The following is a 16,397-nucleotide window of genomic DNA, read 5'->3' as shown; positions in this document are numbered from 1 at the left end:
AAAAAAAAAAAAAAAAAAGAAAAGACTTTCTTTTGCTTTTCCTCTCTCTCTCTTCGGGTCCATTGGGGTCGGGTCGGGTCCGTTTGGTAAACCCAGACCCGACCCAGAAAATGATTCGGGTCCAATTTTAGGACCCGACCCGGACCCGCGGGTCCTAAAATTCGGATCGGGTCGGGTCTACGCGGGTCGGGTCGGGTCGGGTCACGGGTCGACCCGACCCATTTGCAGCCTTAGTCAGGTCCAAGCCCAGGACTTTGGTCCATCGGTTTGTTTATTGCGAAGTACCATATCTTCTCTAGCGTGGGGGTAAACCCACAACCCTCTAGAAAATCTAGTACTTGCTCGACAGGCAGTGGGACCCTGACCATCAAGGTGTGACTCCTAAAAAAAAATTGCGCCTCCAGGCCTTAAGCCCTCAAGTCTTTTTCATCGTATCAGCTCATGGCACGTATCCCTACAGCCGGACCTCCGACTCTTTTCGTGGGCCCCACCTAAATTTGACTGCTGTCGACCATGGACACAGCTGCGAGCCCGTGCACAGCCAAACAGCCGATCCTGACCCGAACTGCTACTGCGCCCGAACGGATCCGAGACGGTTGATAAAGCGAGGGAGTTAGTTGGCCAGCTGGAAATGGCAAGCTGTGAGTTGCGTTCATTTAAGCAGACGGACCTACGAGCAGCCCTTCACGAGAGGGGGAGGCGAGATCACAGCTCGCTTCTCTTTTCCCGGCATTATAACGCTTCTTCTGGCCTTCGTCTCCACAGCACCACAATTCTTGTGAGATGGAAGACATGGAGCTTTCCACCTTGTCCTCTGACGAACCCAGGCATCAGAGTGACCCACGAGAGAACTCGGTATCTCGTTCGCAGGCCAATGAGCGGGCTTTCAACCTCTTTTCTTTCGCGGACAGGTTCGACTGCCTCTTGATGATCTTTGGCGGCATTGGAGCGTGTGTCCATGGTGCAGCTCTGCCCATTTTCTTCCTGCTCTTCGGCCGGCTGATCGACTCCTTGGGGTCTCTCTCGGCAGATCCTCAGAGGTTGGCTTCAGAGGTTTCAAAGGTCAGTAGGGCTCGCTGAACCTATCATTTTGACTTTTCATGTTGGTCCATTTCGGTGATGTTGGGTATATCGTTTTGAGACCACATCTGTGGCTGTAAAAAATGTTTCAGGTTTCACTTTGGTTCGGTTTCCTAACTGTTTGATTATATATATTGGCAACGGAATGTGATAGATACCTTGCAAGTTTGAGCAGCCATTGCAGCTCTAATGGTTTGAACAATCTAAGGACAGTAGTTATAATTTTAAAAAACAGCTGTACATTATGGGGATCGCTACAGATGTCAGGATATGTTTCAAGTGTAAGAAAAATGATAGATGGAGAGAAGGAAGAACTTATCAGTTGAGGCGTGATTTCACTGTCCTTAAGAATAGATCGCGCCCCTCGGAGATTGAATCTCGGTGTAGCAGGTAATGGCGGCCTATCCTCCAGGATACAACAACTGGATCACTCCAAGCGTACACTCGCAGATGCAGTGATACTGTCGAACAGCCCAGAACCGCGCTCTTGGAATGACAACAGAGAAGAGTATCTCGGGAAGAAGAACAGAAAGGCTTTCGGGAACCAGAGAGAGGGAGAGGAAAGATTTGATTCGATAACTCTATCGGATCTGATGGGATGGGGTTTAAAAAGAAATAAAGAGGCGTATTTAAAAGACACGTCGTTTTACGAAAGAGGTGTTTTTTAAAGACGCGCCGTTTTATCAAGAGAGAACCAAAAAGACGCGACGTTTTATTCAAAACAATTCAAAAAATAAAATGGCGACTCAAGCCCCGGGGGGGGGGGTCCCCCCTGCGCGTGATAATTGAGCGCGACGCGCCCGGTTAAACGTTTCCGGATCGGATTCGCCAATTTTGGCTTGGACCTCCATTGGGCTCATGCGCGCGTGGGCTACCTACTTTCTTTGCTTCACCAAGTTAAAAAGGCTGAATACTACATAAAGACCTTTTAAGTTTTATCTCTTTCCAATGTGGGACTAAAGGAAGTACACTAAACAAAAAGGCAAAAAGCAAAGAAGGGCAGAATTGGAATTTTAAAATATTCCAACATCAAGTATATATGGGAGGATATTCTCTCATTTTCCAAGGTTAATTCCATGTTTTAGGGTACTCTATATGGATCTCTTTACTTGTAGATTCAAGAAAGAAGTATTTTCGGGGTAGAATGATGTTTCTAGCTTGTTTTTCATTGCACTCTGATGTGTCACAAATAAAAGAGCACTAGATATTTTTCAGGAAGAAAGGGAAAAGAAAAAGAGCACCAGACAGTAGAACATTCAGTTTCAACCATCACTTATACTCCTGATTCAGATTGTCCCCACAACTCAATACTAAATATAATTAAAGTAATTTACATACTCTGTCATTAAATCCATACCTGAAAACATTCTTTTCCTCATTATATTCTTCATGCTCTGAGCTTGCAAGAACATCTGAATTTTTCTTTAATTGCAGCATGCGTTGCAGTTGGTGTATGTAGGACTTCTGGTCATGGCATCGGCATGGATAGGTACATCCTGGAAGTTTCAAGCTCACTGATGTTAATAAATGCAGATAATGTTACTGTAATTTCTGAACTATCTCATCCTTATTGATTCATCACCAGAGGGCTTTTTTCGGAAAAAAAAAAACATTATAGGCATAATTGACTTCAACTGATTTCAGAATCTGCACATTAAACATATACATCGGTGCTATTTGCTCCGCATGGATTCTGAGAGGAACTTGTTTTCATGTGTATCAATCTCAATCGTTTGGGTAAAATAACTGTCAGCATTCTTAAATCAAATGACATCTCATAAATATACATGCAGGGGTAGCATTTTGGGCAGAAACTGGAGAAAGACAAACAGCTCGTTTGAGAGTTAAGTACATTCATTCAGTTTTAAAACAAGACACGAGCTTTTTTGATACAGTTGCCACAAATGAGAACATTCTTCAGCGTATCTCAAGTGATGCAATCCTTGTGCAAGATGCCATAGCTGACAAGGTAAACGCATCAAAAAATTTATATATTGGTTCCTAAACTACTTCAAGGCACTATTTATATATGCTTAATCTGATGTCTTGGAAATCTACAAAACAAGAATCAAGAAACTTAATATTGACGCAGGTGTTTCAGATGATAGACATTATGTTAGAGTCAAGTTTTAGAGTCAAAAGAAAGCACTGCTGCAATGATGCATCCTATTAATGCAAACGCCCTAGCTGAGGCTATAGAATTTGGCTTGATTTCAGATCTCTTGTCAAGGAGTTCGATAATTTGCGTAATATCAATGAAGAAACTAAATTTTTTTTCCTTGTATTTTATGCAGTTAGGCCACTCTTTACGGTACCTTTCCCAATTTTTCATTGGATTTATCATGGGATTTTCATCAGTATGGCAGCTTACATTACTCACTCTAGCAATTGTTCCATTAGTGGTCATTGCTGGTGGCACATATACCATAATAATGTCCAGTTTGTCAAGGAAGGGTGAGGCTGCGTATGCTGAAGCAGGGAAAGTTGCAGAAGAGGTAGCTGTTTTCAACCTCGTGTTCTTGTAAATTTATTTGTTACTGCATCTATGTCAACTGTTTCTATGCAACACAAAACATCTTTAAAATGTTGTGAAGTAGATTCCATCTGGCAACAGAATGTTTATGCTAGATAAGTCCATGCATAATTATAAAAATTTCGATGATAATATACAAAATCATTCAAATAAGTAATTAAACTGCTACCGACAAGAAAATCGTTTGCACAGTTTCTATTTTGACAAGGCCATGGAGGTAAACTGAAGCCTATAGTTCAAGAAAAAGACAATGCTACCTTATCAAAGCCGCGTAGATTTTGGTTGATGAAGTAGCTTTCATTTATTCTCCTGTTAATAAAAGCAACAGTCCAAGACATGTTCTGCTTCCCTGCAAAGAAAGTATAAAAGCCTGGGAATGGTAATCTGTCTATTGATGTGTGACATTCTTCTACAAGGACTAAGCTTAAGATGCAGAGATTCCAAATTCCACCACACTGAGTTTAGGCAGCCAGATTGTTTTTCCATGGGCTCTTGAGCTGACATTATCAACACAAAGTTTATTTCACTTATAAGGCTTAGTGCAACTTCTAACCTTGTCCTGGATCAGGTGATCTCACACATCCACACTGTGTGCTCATATGTTGGGGAAGAGAGAGCAATTGAAGCTTACTCAAGGTCACTTAAAACTTCCCTGAAGTTTGGTAAGAAAAGTGGGCTTGCGAAAGGACTGGGGTTGGGGTGCACATATGGCTTATTATTCTGCTCATGGGCATTACTTCTTTGGTATGCTGGAATCCTAGTTACCCATGGAGTAACCAATGGTGGTAAAGCATTCACAACAATACTAAATGTTGTCTTCAGTGGCTTGTAAGCTCTACTCAATAAATTAAAAAAAAAAAGAAAAGAAAAATTTTGTGGTTATTTCTCTTTGTTCTGCCTGTTGAAAGGATAGTTTCTGTTGTGTAGTGCTCTTGGACAAGCAGCTCCAAACCTCAGCTCTTTTGCAAAAGGTCAGGCTGCAGCTAAGAACATTCTCAGCATAATAGCAAAGGTTCCAGAATATTCAGGAACATCAGAGAATGGATTAGTCTTACCAGAAATTGCTGGCCAAATTGAGTTCCGTCAAGTATCCTTTAACTATCCCTCGCGGAAGGACATGGTATTCAATGATCTAAGTTTTTCAATTAGTGCTAGTAAAACCATTGCAATAGTGGGCCAAAGTGGATCAGGAAAGAGCACTATCATTTCTATCATTGAAAGATTCTATGAGCCAACATCAGGTGCACATCTATTGCTAATCTGCTATTAGAAAATTATGAAAGGAGCATGTTAAAGACATTGTACAAACAGAACTAAAACGCCATACAAAAGCTTATTTTATATTGGAATACTTGCTAGGTAAAGTGCTGTTGGATGGCCATGATATAAAGAACCTCCAACTGAAGTGGCTAAGGAACCAGATGGGACTTGTCAGTCAGGAACCAGCATTGTTTTCTACTTCTATTGCTGAAAATATTATATATGGAAGAAAAGAGGCAGACATGGAAGACATTGAAGAGGCTGCAAAAGTTGCAAATGCTCATTCTTTCATACAAGATTTACCTGATGGCTACTTAACTAAGGTTAGTGCTGCATCTGAGACCATCTCCGCAATATGCCTCGAGTCGTTATATATTAATAAACAACTGATGCTCTCTCTCTCTCTCTCCCTGCCTCCCTCCCTCCTCCAATTTAAGGTGGGAATGGGGGGAATGCAGCTTTCTGGAGGACAGAAGCAGCGAATTGCCATTGCCAGGGCATTACTAAGAAATCCTAAAATTCTGCTGCTGGATGAAGCCACGAGCGCTCTGGATGCAGAATCTGAATGCCTAGTTCAGCATGCATTGGAGAAAGTAATGTTCAACAGGACAACAGTCATAGTTGCACACAGGTTATCTACAATCAGCAATGCTGATACTATTATGGTGTTAAAAAATGGCAAAATTGCTGAATGTGGGACACATATGGAACTAATATCCAAGGGACAGAATGGAGAGTATGCCATGCTGGTCGGTACTCAGGCACCGGTAAATAACAAAGAGAGGCACCCGGATTATAGTAAGGATTCAGCGTAAGAGCATTTGGATTTACATTTTTAAATTTCATGATATTTTTTGAGGGAAAAACATGATAAATCATGGTCTCATGGTTGCTGATATCCGACTAACTCCAAGTTGGAATTGTTTTCTTCAGGGTTTCTTGTGGAACATCACCTAATGTTCCTGAAAATGAACTAAAGTATGAGAAAGAGAATTCCGTGATCATAAGAGATCAGGAGAGCCAAGAATCTTGTTGTCCACCTAGGTCAGCATCAATACCATCAATTTGGACAGTGTTTAAACTAAATAAATCAGAGTGGTCATTTGCAATACTGGGATCAGTTGGTGCAACATTAGCAGGTGTAGAAGGTCCTCTGTTTGCTCTAGGGATCACACATGTCCTGACTGCATTTTATTCGCATGATAAGATACAGATCAAGCATGAGATTAAGATGGTTTCTCTCATTTTCATCGGAGCAGCAATTATAACTGTACCCGTATATCTCTTGCAACATTACTTCTACACATTAATGGGAGAGAAGCTTACCACTCGTGTTCGCCTCCTTATGTTCTCAGGTTTTAATCACTGTTTTCCTTAATAGACTCCAATTTTCCAGTATATCACTTCTACAAAAGAAAAGGAAAAAAGTTATCAGATATTATAAGTAGTAGTATACTCACATCCATATATGCACAAAATAACTTATGTATATTACATCACATGCATACGATGAATGGGTAGTTTACATGGTACTGTGCTTGAGGTAGCAATTATTTCAGAACAATCTGTTTCAAAATCTGTTCATGCAAATATATACTAAAGGACCTAAAATTCCGTTTCAACAACCATGATTATATAAGTCATGCCTGTTAATTGATCAATAAGAGAGTATTGTTTATTAACACTAGGACATAACTAGGAAACTTAAGGCATAAGATGTATATGGATTTGTTATAGAAGGTAAGGTACATGTATATGCCTGCTGTCCCCAACAACAGACGGGCACACAAACACACACACAGAGAGAGAGAGAGAGATGAAGATATTTTGACCACATAACAACATATCAGCAAGTACAGGCTCTGAAATGATCAATAAAATGCCAGAATATACTTAATTTTCATAAGAATATAGTTATGAAGTTTTCATGCAAAGTAAATTATTAAGCAACTATTCAGATGACTTTAGTTTTATCTTCATACTCATATTTAGTCATACTCATAATTAGCCTAACCATGCGTATTGCTTGTGTTAATAAGCAGCCATCCTTGACAATGAGATTGGGTGGTTTGAATTGGATGAAAACAGCAGTGGATCATTGACATCAAGCTTAGCGGTCGATGCAACAGTGCTGCGAAGTGCACTTGCCGAACGGATGTCAACCATGGTTCAGAACATCTCACTTACTGTAACAGCATTTATTATAGCATTTCTGCTCAGTTGGCGCATGGCACTGGTTGTTGTTGCAACCTTTCCTCTTCTCATCAGTGCTTCAATAGCCGAGGTATGCCAAAAAATTTATCACAAGGGCGTAAGCAGGCAATTCACTTATCATGTCAATTAATGGTCTTTAACTTGTGCAGCATCTATTTCTTAAGGGATTTGGAGGAAATTATACTTGTGCCTACTCTCGAGCAAATTCTGTGGCCCAAGAAGCCATCACAAACAACCGAACAGTGGCAGCTTTCGGTGCAGAAGATCAGGTCTTATCCAACTTCACTCATGAATTACACCAGCCAAACAGGCAAGCTCGCCTACGTGGGCACATATCAGGAGTAGGCTATGGTTTGTCCCAGCTCTTTGCATTTTGCTCATATGCACTTGGCCTTTGGTACGCATCGCAGCTTCTTAAGCATGGAACTTCAGATTTCAGTGATATTATGAAGTCCTTCATGGTGCTGATAATCACCGCACTTGGAGTAGCAGAAGCACTAGCTCTAACCCCTGACATTGTAAAGGGATCACAAGCTCTTGGCTCGGTCTTTTCTCTACTTGAAAGGAAAACTGCCATAAACCCCGACGACCCAAAATCAGAAAAGGTGGTAGAAGTCAAGGGGGACATAGAATTCAGGAATGTTACCTTTAGGTACCCCACCAGGCCCGATGTCACTGTTTTGAAGGACTTGAACTTACATGTGGCAGCAGGAAGAAGCCTCGCAATAGTGGGAAGAAGTGGCTCAGGAAAGAGCTCTCTGCTTGCACTGATAATGAGATTTTACGACCCCAGCAGCGGGGAAATTCTGATAGATGGCAAGGATATTAGAGGTTTAAATTTGAGATCCTTGAGACAAAGAATTGGCTTTGTTCAGCAGGAGCCAGCACTCTTCTCCACCACGGTTTCTGAAAACATCGCATATGGGAAGGAAGGCGCTTCAGAAATTGAGATAATGAGGGCTTCTAAAGCTGCAAATGCTCATGGTTTTATCAGTCGACTTGCTCAAGGATACGACACTCATGTTGGCGAGCGGGGTACACAACTATCAGGAGGCCAAAGACAGAGAGTGGCGATTGCCCGAGCGATTTTAAAAGATCCATCAATTCTTCTTCTAGATGAGGCTACTAGCGCATTGGATACAGCCTCTGAGAGACAAGTTCAGGAGGCTCTGTATAGGCTAATGGAAGGTCGAACAACTGTCATAGTTGCCCACAGGTTTTCAACTATTCAATATGCGAACATGATTGTGGTGCTTCAAGATGGCAGAGTGCAGGAAACTGGCACGCATGAGGATTTAATCAGCTGGCCTGGAAGTGTGTACGGTCAGCTAGTTCGACTACAACGGACTGGTGCATTTCTCAACTAACAAGGTTGTCTCCAACCGGTATAAATGATGGTTTCAACTTCTAGTTAAGAGTGCTGATGCAGAACTGGAGTACAAGTAACGGTAGTCTTTTCTATGTTGGTGAACTACTTCATATTCTCGAAATCCTTTTAAACAGTGTGAGAAACTTAATGCCGATATCGAAATCCTCCTATGCATGCTTTTGAAGGGATCATAAATTTTGAAGGGCTCATACCATAATCTATATGTGCATCATAAAACTACCTCCAAGGGGCAAATTCGTGATCCCACAGGAGGCCTGTAACAAACACTCAAAAAGGGATGCTGCTCTTGTGTTTCAGCTTAAATTGGATTTAGATAACAATAAACTATCAAGTAGTTTCTTTTGATTAATTGAAGATGGTTCTATTAACACTTTGCTTGGCATCTTTTCTAGGTAGAACCCATGGATTGGCTGAAAATAGTGGTCTTCCTTCCCCCTTCCTCTCATAGGTAACTTCAAGGAGCTCCTGTTAATTCCTTAAATTCTTCCTCTCATTGGTAACTTTAAGAAGCTCCCATCAATTCCTTGAATTTAGATTGAACCAAGAGAAGGCCAAGTTCCTGAACAAGATTAATATCATGACTTGGGTGACCTCAGTAGATTTGTGGCCTATGGAGTGTCAAACTGAATCTACGACAATTCAAAACCATACAATTAGTTTATTTAAGTCAAAATATGGACGTGAAAGATTGTGGACTGAAAGATCTCTCAGAAATTAGAACAAAATTCCTTTGCCTGTGATGCAGGATTTGCACTCCGTCACCAGCAGAGTCCCCACCGATCCGAGCAGCGGAAGAGAAAGTGTCCCTCAGAAGGTATTGTCCGCTTTGGGTCCGATTCGGGGGTCGAGCGTACCCGGAGCCCTCCTCACGGCGCCTCACGGTTTTGCCCCACAAAAGGCGCCTCCTGAGGGAAGGGTTATTGAGCCCCCCATTATATGGCACAGACCTTCCCGCTACACGGTCGATGTGGGACTAAATTCGGGGAACCTCCCGTAACACAGCCCCCCCAGCGGAGAGGTCCTGTGCCCGGGTCGGCTCCTTACTGGATAGGCGGAGGGCCGAGGCCCTCCTTCTAGCGCCATCTGATGCGGGATTTGCACCCCGTCACCAGCAGAGTCCCCACCGATCCGAGCAGCGGAAGAGAAAGTGTCCCTCAGAAGGTATTGTCCGCTTTGGGTCCGATTCGGGGGTCGAGCATACCCGGAGCCCTCCTCACGGCGCCTCACGGTTTTGCCCCACAAAAGGCGCCTCCTGAGGGAAGGGTTATTGAGCCCCCCATTATATGGCACAGACCTTCCCGCTACACGGTCGATGTGGGACTAAATTCGGAGAACCCCCCGTAACAGCCTGCATTTGGTATCTGAGTTTGTTTTTATGGTTTAGCATCAAATTGGATTAATAAAGTTGGTTGAAAATTTGCTAACAAAGTTCATGCTTTGTTTGGGTTTTCTGTAATGCTGAACAACTTGATTGATTCCCAGTTGGGTTTACCCAACCCCACATTCAGCTTATTATTGTTAGCACTATCAGCCTGGGATGGATTGTGAGGATCCGTGCGGACGTGTGTTTAGTCCCACATCAGTTATTCGCTGAGGAGATCTTGGACACTTATACAGGACCAAGAAATCCGAAAAATACCTTTCGGCTAGTCTTTTTGGATGAGATCCTGGGTTGTGACAAATGATATCAGAGCGAACTCGGCCTATAACCTATGTGAACTAGGGGTAAGGATTCATTGGGTTAACCACGAGCCGATCGTGGTGATTGTGATTAGATTTCAATGGATTTGAATCCTTAGCAGGACGACAAGCTTGAACGGGGGGGGTATGTAAGGATCCGTGTGGGCGGGTATGTAGTCCTACATTGGTTATTCATTGGGGAGATCTTGGATACTTATACAGGACCAAGGAACCCAAAAAAACCCAAAAATACCTTTTGACTAGCCTTTTTGGATGAGGCCCTGAGTTATTGTGACATGGGTAATGCAACGTAAATAGTTTCTCGGATTGAAACCCTTAAAGCAAACCAACCAGCTACTTTATAGTCCCACTCTAAAGAAACAAAAATCTTAAAAATGTAAACACCGAGACATGCATATATGCAAAAAGAACACCTCAAACGAAAAATCCAAGACAAAAAAGAGAACAGAAATCTTCGGCCAAAAAAAAAAAGATGCAGGTCTTCTCACCTTCTTGTGCGAGAATCTTCAATTTGAAGTTGACACTTTTGGATCTCGCCCTGTTGAAGTCCTGAGCTCTAGATGTCCTTGTACTGTGAAGCAAGCTGAAACCTGTCATATAGAGGACCGTTAAAACACTCTGCTAGCTCTTTGTTTAATTAAATGGGTCGTATATTTTAAACGAGAACCATTTTTTTCTAGTGAAAAAAAAGAGAAAGAAATGAAAGCAGGAGGAGGTGTGTGCAAATATGAAATAACACAGACTTGAGAAACATCAAAACCTTCTCCTCAAACAACCAAAAAAAAAAAGAGAGAGAGAAACATCAAAAGCAGGAAAACGCCAAGCATGGGGACTTCCGGTGACATCAAACATGGTTTCTACGACTGCTATACATACATAAAAGACTTGAAGCCTGATCCTTGCTTCATATAAACAAACCTTGAAGGATCTTTGTTTGCATTTATCATGTAGGAGATCCCAAATTTGGATTGAGATCTTTGTTTCTTTTTCGAGTCCTTGCGTCGATTTGAAAGATAAACAGCCATGGCAGGCTTTGACGCATACTTCCAAACCCATCCCCATCGCCACGTTGCTCAAAAAGTCATTTCCTAATGCCCTTGACATGTTACCTCTAGCGTAGGGCCCAATGCTAATTGGCCGTGGCCGGATTAAAGGTTGTCCAGGAATTGCAACCAAAAAAATTTTAGCTACTGGGTGGTGAACCAGCTTAGGTCAATAAACTCATTCGGCACTTCTTCTTTTTTCTTTTTTTTTTTTTTTGATTTTTTTTTTACTAAGGCAGGTGGTTCATATCTAACGAATACGAATATTTTTTTAACTATTTTTTAACCCAAACTTATCAAAGCATCATGACATATCGACTCGAAAGGTGAGCCCACTCATCGCTGGAATCCTATGCGTCTCTAGTAAGGCCGATTCTACTCGATTTTGGTATCTTATAGTGAAAAATCCACGTGACTAATAAAAATTGTGGCATACATTGATTATTAGAATAATTTTAGCCATTGTTATTTTTTATGGTTTAGAACTTATAGTAAAAATTGTTTTTTTAATGGTGAATTAAATGAAATAAGCTACATGGAACAAAAATGAGAGCTTTGTAATAAAAGGTCAAGAAAATAAGATGTGTCGTTTAAAGAAATCTTTATATGAGAATCAGAGTATATGGTTAACAAATTGGACCTTCATGTATATATTACTGTTACGGGGGTTCCCCGAATTTAGTCCCACATCGGCTAATCAGCGGAAAGGTCTGTGCCTTAAATGGAGGGCTCAATAACCTCTTCTCACCGAAGCGCCTTTTAAAGGGCAAACCCGTGAGGGGTGGAATGGGTGGTTCCACCCGAGGCGCCGTCAAAGCGCGGACCCCCGGGAGCGGTTACGATCTCCGATCCCCAAAGCGGACAATACCTCGGTGAGGACGCGGTCGCTTTCCCTGCTCGGCTGGTGTGTGGGCTGTGCTGGTGACGGAGTGCAAATCCCGCATCAATTACGAAGAGCAAGAGCTACTTTTTTTTATATATATATATTGATGCTATACTTCTTGTTGGGAATAGTATAGAAGCAATAGGGAAAACTAACATGGCTAAGCTCTCAATTTAAGATAGAGGACATGGGGGAAATATCTTATATTTTAGGTATCAAATCATTAGAAATAGAAAACCTAAAATACTTTGTTTAAGACAAGAACAATATCTTGATTATGTCTTTACAAGATTTAAAGTGGATAAATATAAACCATTATCTACTCCTATTGAAAAGGATTTAAAAAAAAGAAAACTTGCCCAGCCAGAGGGTAAGAAAAGTTAAATATTTCTTATGCACAAGCAGTAGGAAGTTTGTTGCATGCTACACTTTGCACTAAGTTAGGTATAAATTATGTTGTAGGCCTAGTTAGTAGATACCAAAATAACCTTAGTATATCCTATTGGAAAGCAATGAAAAAAAATTCTAGATATACCAAAGAAACTAAAAGTCTTAAAATAAACTTCCGACGAATGAATTGAAACTAACTGGTTATTCAGATATCGTTTTTGCCAGTGATATGGATGATTGTAAATCAACATCCAAACATGTATTTATTTTTGATGGTGCTTCCATTTCTTAGTCTAGCCAGAAACAATGTTATGGCTAAAAGCAGAATATATTACTTGCAGTATGGCATCTACTATATTATTTGGATACAATAATTTGTAATGATATGAAATTAGGTATTTCTACTGGACGTCTTTATATATATTGTGATAATCAAGCAGCTATTGCACTGGCTAACAGTGGATTAAATACTTCAGAGGTAAGCATATTCGAGTCGAATATCAGTATATACGTAATATTATTGAAAACAATGCTGAAGTGTTTTACAGGCACATTGATATAATGGAACTTAGAAATATTAAAGTCAGAAATTAATAAAGGAATCTGTCCCTGAAGGTATATTAGTTAGAAGTTTTAAACATCAAGCAATCGGTCTAAGCATGCAAAACCCCAGGATCCATGGGGAGGACCAAGTCGATCCATATAGCTGAGCAAACTAGAGAGATCTATTGTCTCGCGATGTTGGTGGCAATTTTATTCCAACCTAATTTTCTCTTCTCTTTTTTTTCCTGTGGCAATTTTATTCCATCCTTATTTCTTTTTTTTTTCCTTCAAAGGTTACCGCAAAAGGAGAACTGAGTTTATTTTTCTTTTTCTTTTTAACATTTTTCTATGATGTGAGAAACTATAAGGAAGCGTTTTTCCGTTGGATCTTTCCACACGTTGGCCTCTTCATCTCCTCCTTTATGTTCTCCTTTTCAAACAATAAGAAGACATGGTTCTGGTCTAAGAGGCAAAACCGGTAACAGAATTGTGATTCGTTAAATATTTTCCGCAATTAGGAATCACTTCTCCGATTCCAAGTTAGCTTGGGATCTACTTTCTGACCTCTTCAAGGAGATTAGATTTCCCAAATTTTTTGCTAAGAAAGTAAATCTGCTTGTTTCTTGTTAGCGGAGATGTTGGATTAGTTATAGAATAAAGAGTGTTGAATTTGTGAACTATCCACGGCAAGATCAGTCTGAATCCGAACTGCAAGAAAAATTACTTCTCTGCATCAGTAGATATAGATTTATTCCATATCTATATTTGAAAACGAACCTATTTTCCCTTGACATGCAGGACCAGGGGTTTGTACTGGCTGCTCAAATTGCTCTCACATGAGCACAACCAATTACATCTTTGTCAAGAAGGCTACAAAAAGCACAAGGAGCTGGAGCTTGCTTGGTCCATCGAAACTCTCCGAAATGCTGGGCAGCGTAAGAGGCGACCCAATCAGCCGCTTGGTTTGCCTCCCGAAGGACGTGCCTGACCTGATAGCCTGACACTCCCATAGCATCCGATGCATGTCATGCAGAACCGGATGCTCCCCCTCCTCCCGTCTCTCTGCCTGAAGGCGATCAATCAAGACAGCAGAATCTTCCTCCAATATAATCCTGTCAGCCTCCAGCACATGTTTCGCATGAGATAGCCCCTCCCATGCAGTCCTGAGCTCTACCCCAAGTGCCGAGGCCTCACTGGAGCAATAACCCCCCGCCGCAAGTAAACTAACGCTATGGTCCCTGATCACAAATGCCACACCTACCAAATCTCCACTGGCGGGCAAGCTCCCATCAAAATTCACCTTAAAATAGCCAGGGGGTGGGGGCTCCCAAGAAACAAGAACAAACCTAGGCACTGTAGTAGCGGAGATGGTATCTCAGGTGTCTCTAGCTATCACTAGTGAATCCAGCTCAACCGACTCAATGACCTCCACTACTTGATGGAAAGCCCGCTTAGCAACAATCCTCAAGGGGGCCTCCTGCTCTCAAAGACTCTGGCATTCCTATCCAGCCAAATAAGATAAGCCAAATAGACAGCAGCAATACCACACCTAATTGTGTTTAGTGATCCTACGGCGGACCTCACCTGCCGAAGGAAGTCCCCTATCACAAAACTGGATCCTGAAAGGGAGAATGATGCCCTCCTCCAAATTCGGGCAGCCCGTGGGCACTCAAACAAGACATGACTGACAGTCTCCACCGAGTCGGGGCAGTCCACACACTTTGGAGAAATCTTGACCCCTCTTCTGGTCAACAAGCTCCTAGTTGGTAAGCAGACCCAGACCACCTTCCAGATAAACAGTGCTACTCGTGGGTGCATCTGCATCCTCCAGATCCAGCTCCCGTCACAACGCCTGGCTGTCTCACCCCTCCCCACAGCCTGAATGTCAGCCGACCTCACCCTAGCCGACCCAATCACCGCCCAAACTAGTCTATCCTGTCCACCCCGAGATATCGTAATAGCAAGTACTCGCTTAGCAAGCTACAACCCGAAGACCTCGCGGATCAAGACATCCTACCGGCCCCCTCCAGGAACCATCATGTCGCGGACTCTGAGACCAGTCAGTCTCGCAACGTCAACCATCGTCGGCATCCTGCTCAGCGGTAACTCCGCCAGCCACCTATCCTCCAGAACGTCAATGGACTGCCCATCGCCCACCTCCCATCTGATCGCCGGTAACACCATCTGGACGAGAGAACAAATCTCCCGCTAAATACAAGAGCAATGATGCCCAGCCTGCATCTCCACTCCGATCGAGTAAGCACTGTAGTGTTGTGCTTCACGATGCTTGTTTAGACGGTATCATCCACTGCCACTTTGGCAGGAGATGGCGTCCGATTCTAGTTAGAGTTGGTCATTGAGAGGTAGCAAAAGGAGAGGGCAAAAAGGAGGATCAGCCCCTTCTATTTCACAAAAAAGTCAAAAAAACATCAATTCCTTCAACCATCCCACCCACAAGCCCCCCTGTCCAAAGGTGAAGAAAGAGATGGTTCTTTCGGCTCTTTGGATGATGAATTTTGCTTCAAAAATCCCCTGTTCAATACTTTCTGGAACACCTCGGCATTCAGTTCACGAGTTATATTAGTTAGTGTTTCATTTGCTCTTTTCCAAAAGGAGACCAAACAGGCTCTTATGTTGATCGACATGCACCGTAAACCCATGAGAACTTGGTTGCCTCCTGAGGGCCCTCGTGGCTTCATTCACTCTCTCGAGCGACGGCAAGAGAACACCAGGTGAGTCTCCGTGCATCTCTCATCCACCCAAAGATTGACAAAATCCCTATTATTTGAACTAGGATCAGGATCCTCCGTGAGATATTAAAATATTTCCCAATCTTCGTGAACACTCCAAAACATGCATCTGGTGTCCAATCAGTTCCCATGGTCATCCTTCACGCTCATCATTTTTCCATCCATACTGTAAATGCCACCATCCTGATTCCAATTGGAGAACCCTGCACGTGAATATGGTTGCCCATTCGCTATAACCACAAAACCCACTAAACCCTCTAAAGGTCGGTATTGTCATCATTCTATATTTTTAACTTCCTATAAATTAGTAAAATAACACAAGGAGATTGATGCTTACGGCTTCCACCATCCCTTGATTTTCTTCGCTTTACAGAAAACAAAAGGGTTTTACCATACACATAATTAGTCTAATCCGTTTTATTAAATTTTTGAAAACAAGAATCAACATAAAGGCAATACCAAACGAGACCTAAATTTTTTTATTAAAAAAAGTAGTAAGTAAATCACTGGTTCCCTTTCATTGTTCGTGGTATATCAGTAAAGCGAGATCAAGCCGCCGCCACCACCAATTAGTCGTCCACATGATCGTGCAATAACTTCTCAGCAACCT

The 16,397-nt window shown here is 42.1% G+C and overlaps 1 protein-coding gene and 1 long non-coding RNA gene across 3 annotated transcripts; one reads left to right on the top strand and one right to left on the bottom strand.

Annotated features, from left to right (window-relative positions):
• The first annotated feature begins 642 nt into the window (after positions 1-642).
• LOC103706210 (ABC transporter B family member 13) lies at positions 643-8,678 on the top strand. Its single transcript, XM_088719007.2, has 11 exons — positions 643-1,062; positions 2,515-2,569; positions 2,874-3,049; positions 3,375-3,575; positions 4,182-4,441; positions 4,541-4,854; positions 4,973-5,196; positions 5,311-5,684; positions 5,807-6,228; positions 6,916-7,157; positions 7,237-8,678. The coding sequence occupies exons 1-11, from the start codon at positions 784-786 to the stop codon at positions 8,452-8,454; spliced, it is 3,765 nt and encodes a 1,254-aa protein (XP_088575133.1). The 5' UTR covers positions 643-783; the 3' UTR covers positions 8,455-8,678.
• Positions 2,116-13,849, bottom strand: LOC149768142 (uncharacterized). 2 transcript variants are annotated; one of them, XR_016399995.1, is made up of 5 exons: positions 10,667-13,849; positions 6,200-6,279; positions 3,871-3,962; positions 2,438-2,576; positions 2,116-2,361 (listed from the first exon to the last, which is right to left on the bottom strand). It is a non-coding gene; the product is annotated as an uncharacterized LOC149768142 (long non-coding RNA). The 2 variants fall into 2 exon arrangements; XR_016399994.1 differs by lacking the exon at positions 2,116-2,361 and having other exon boundaries at positions 2,372-2,576.
• Positions 13,850-16,397: the final 2,548 nt, after the last annotated feature.

This window comes from Phoenix dactylifera, chromosome 3 (assembly GCF_051530095.1).
Source record: "Phoenix dactylifera cultivar Ajwa chromosome 3, Ajwa_hap1_PhDact_Kaust_v1.1, whole genome shotgun sequence".
Classification (NCBI taxonomy): Eukaryota; Viridiplantae; Streptophyta; class Magnoliopsida; order Arecales; family Arecaceae; genus Phoenix; species Phoenix dactylifera.
The sequence above is the reverse complement of the archived record's forward strand: the minus strand, read 5'-3'. Positions and strand labels throughout refer to the sequence as shown.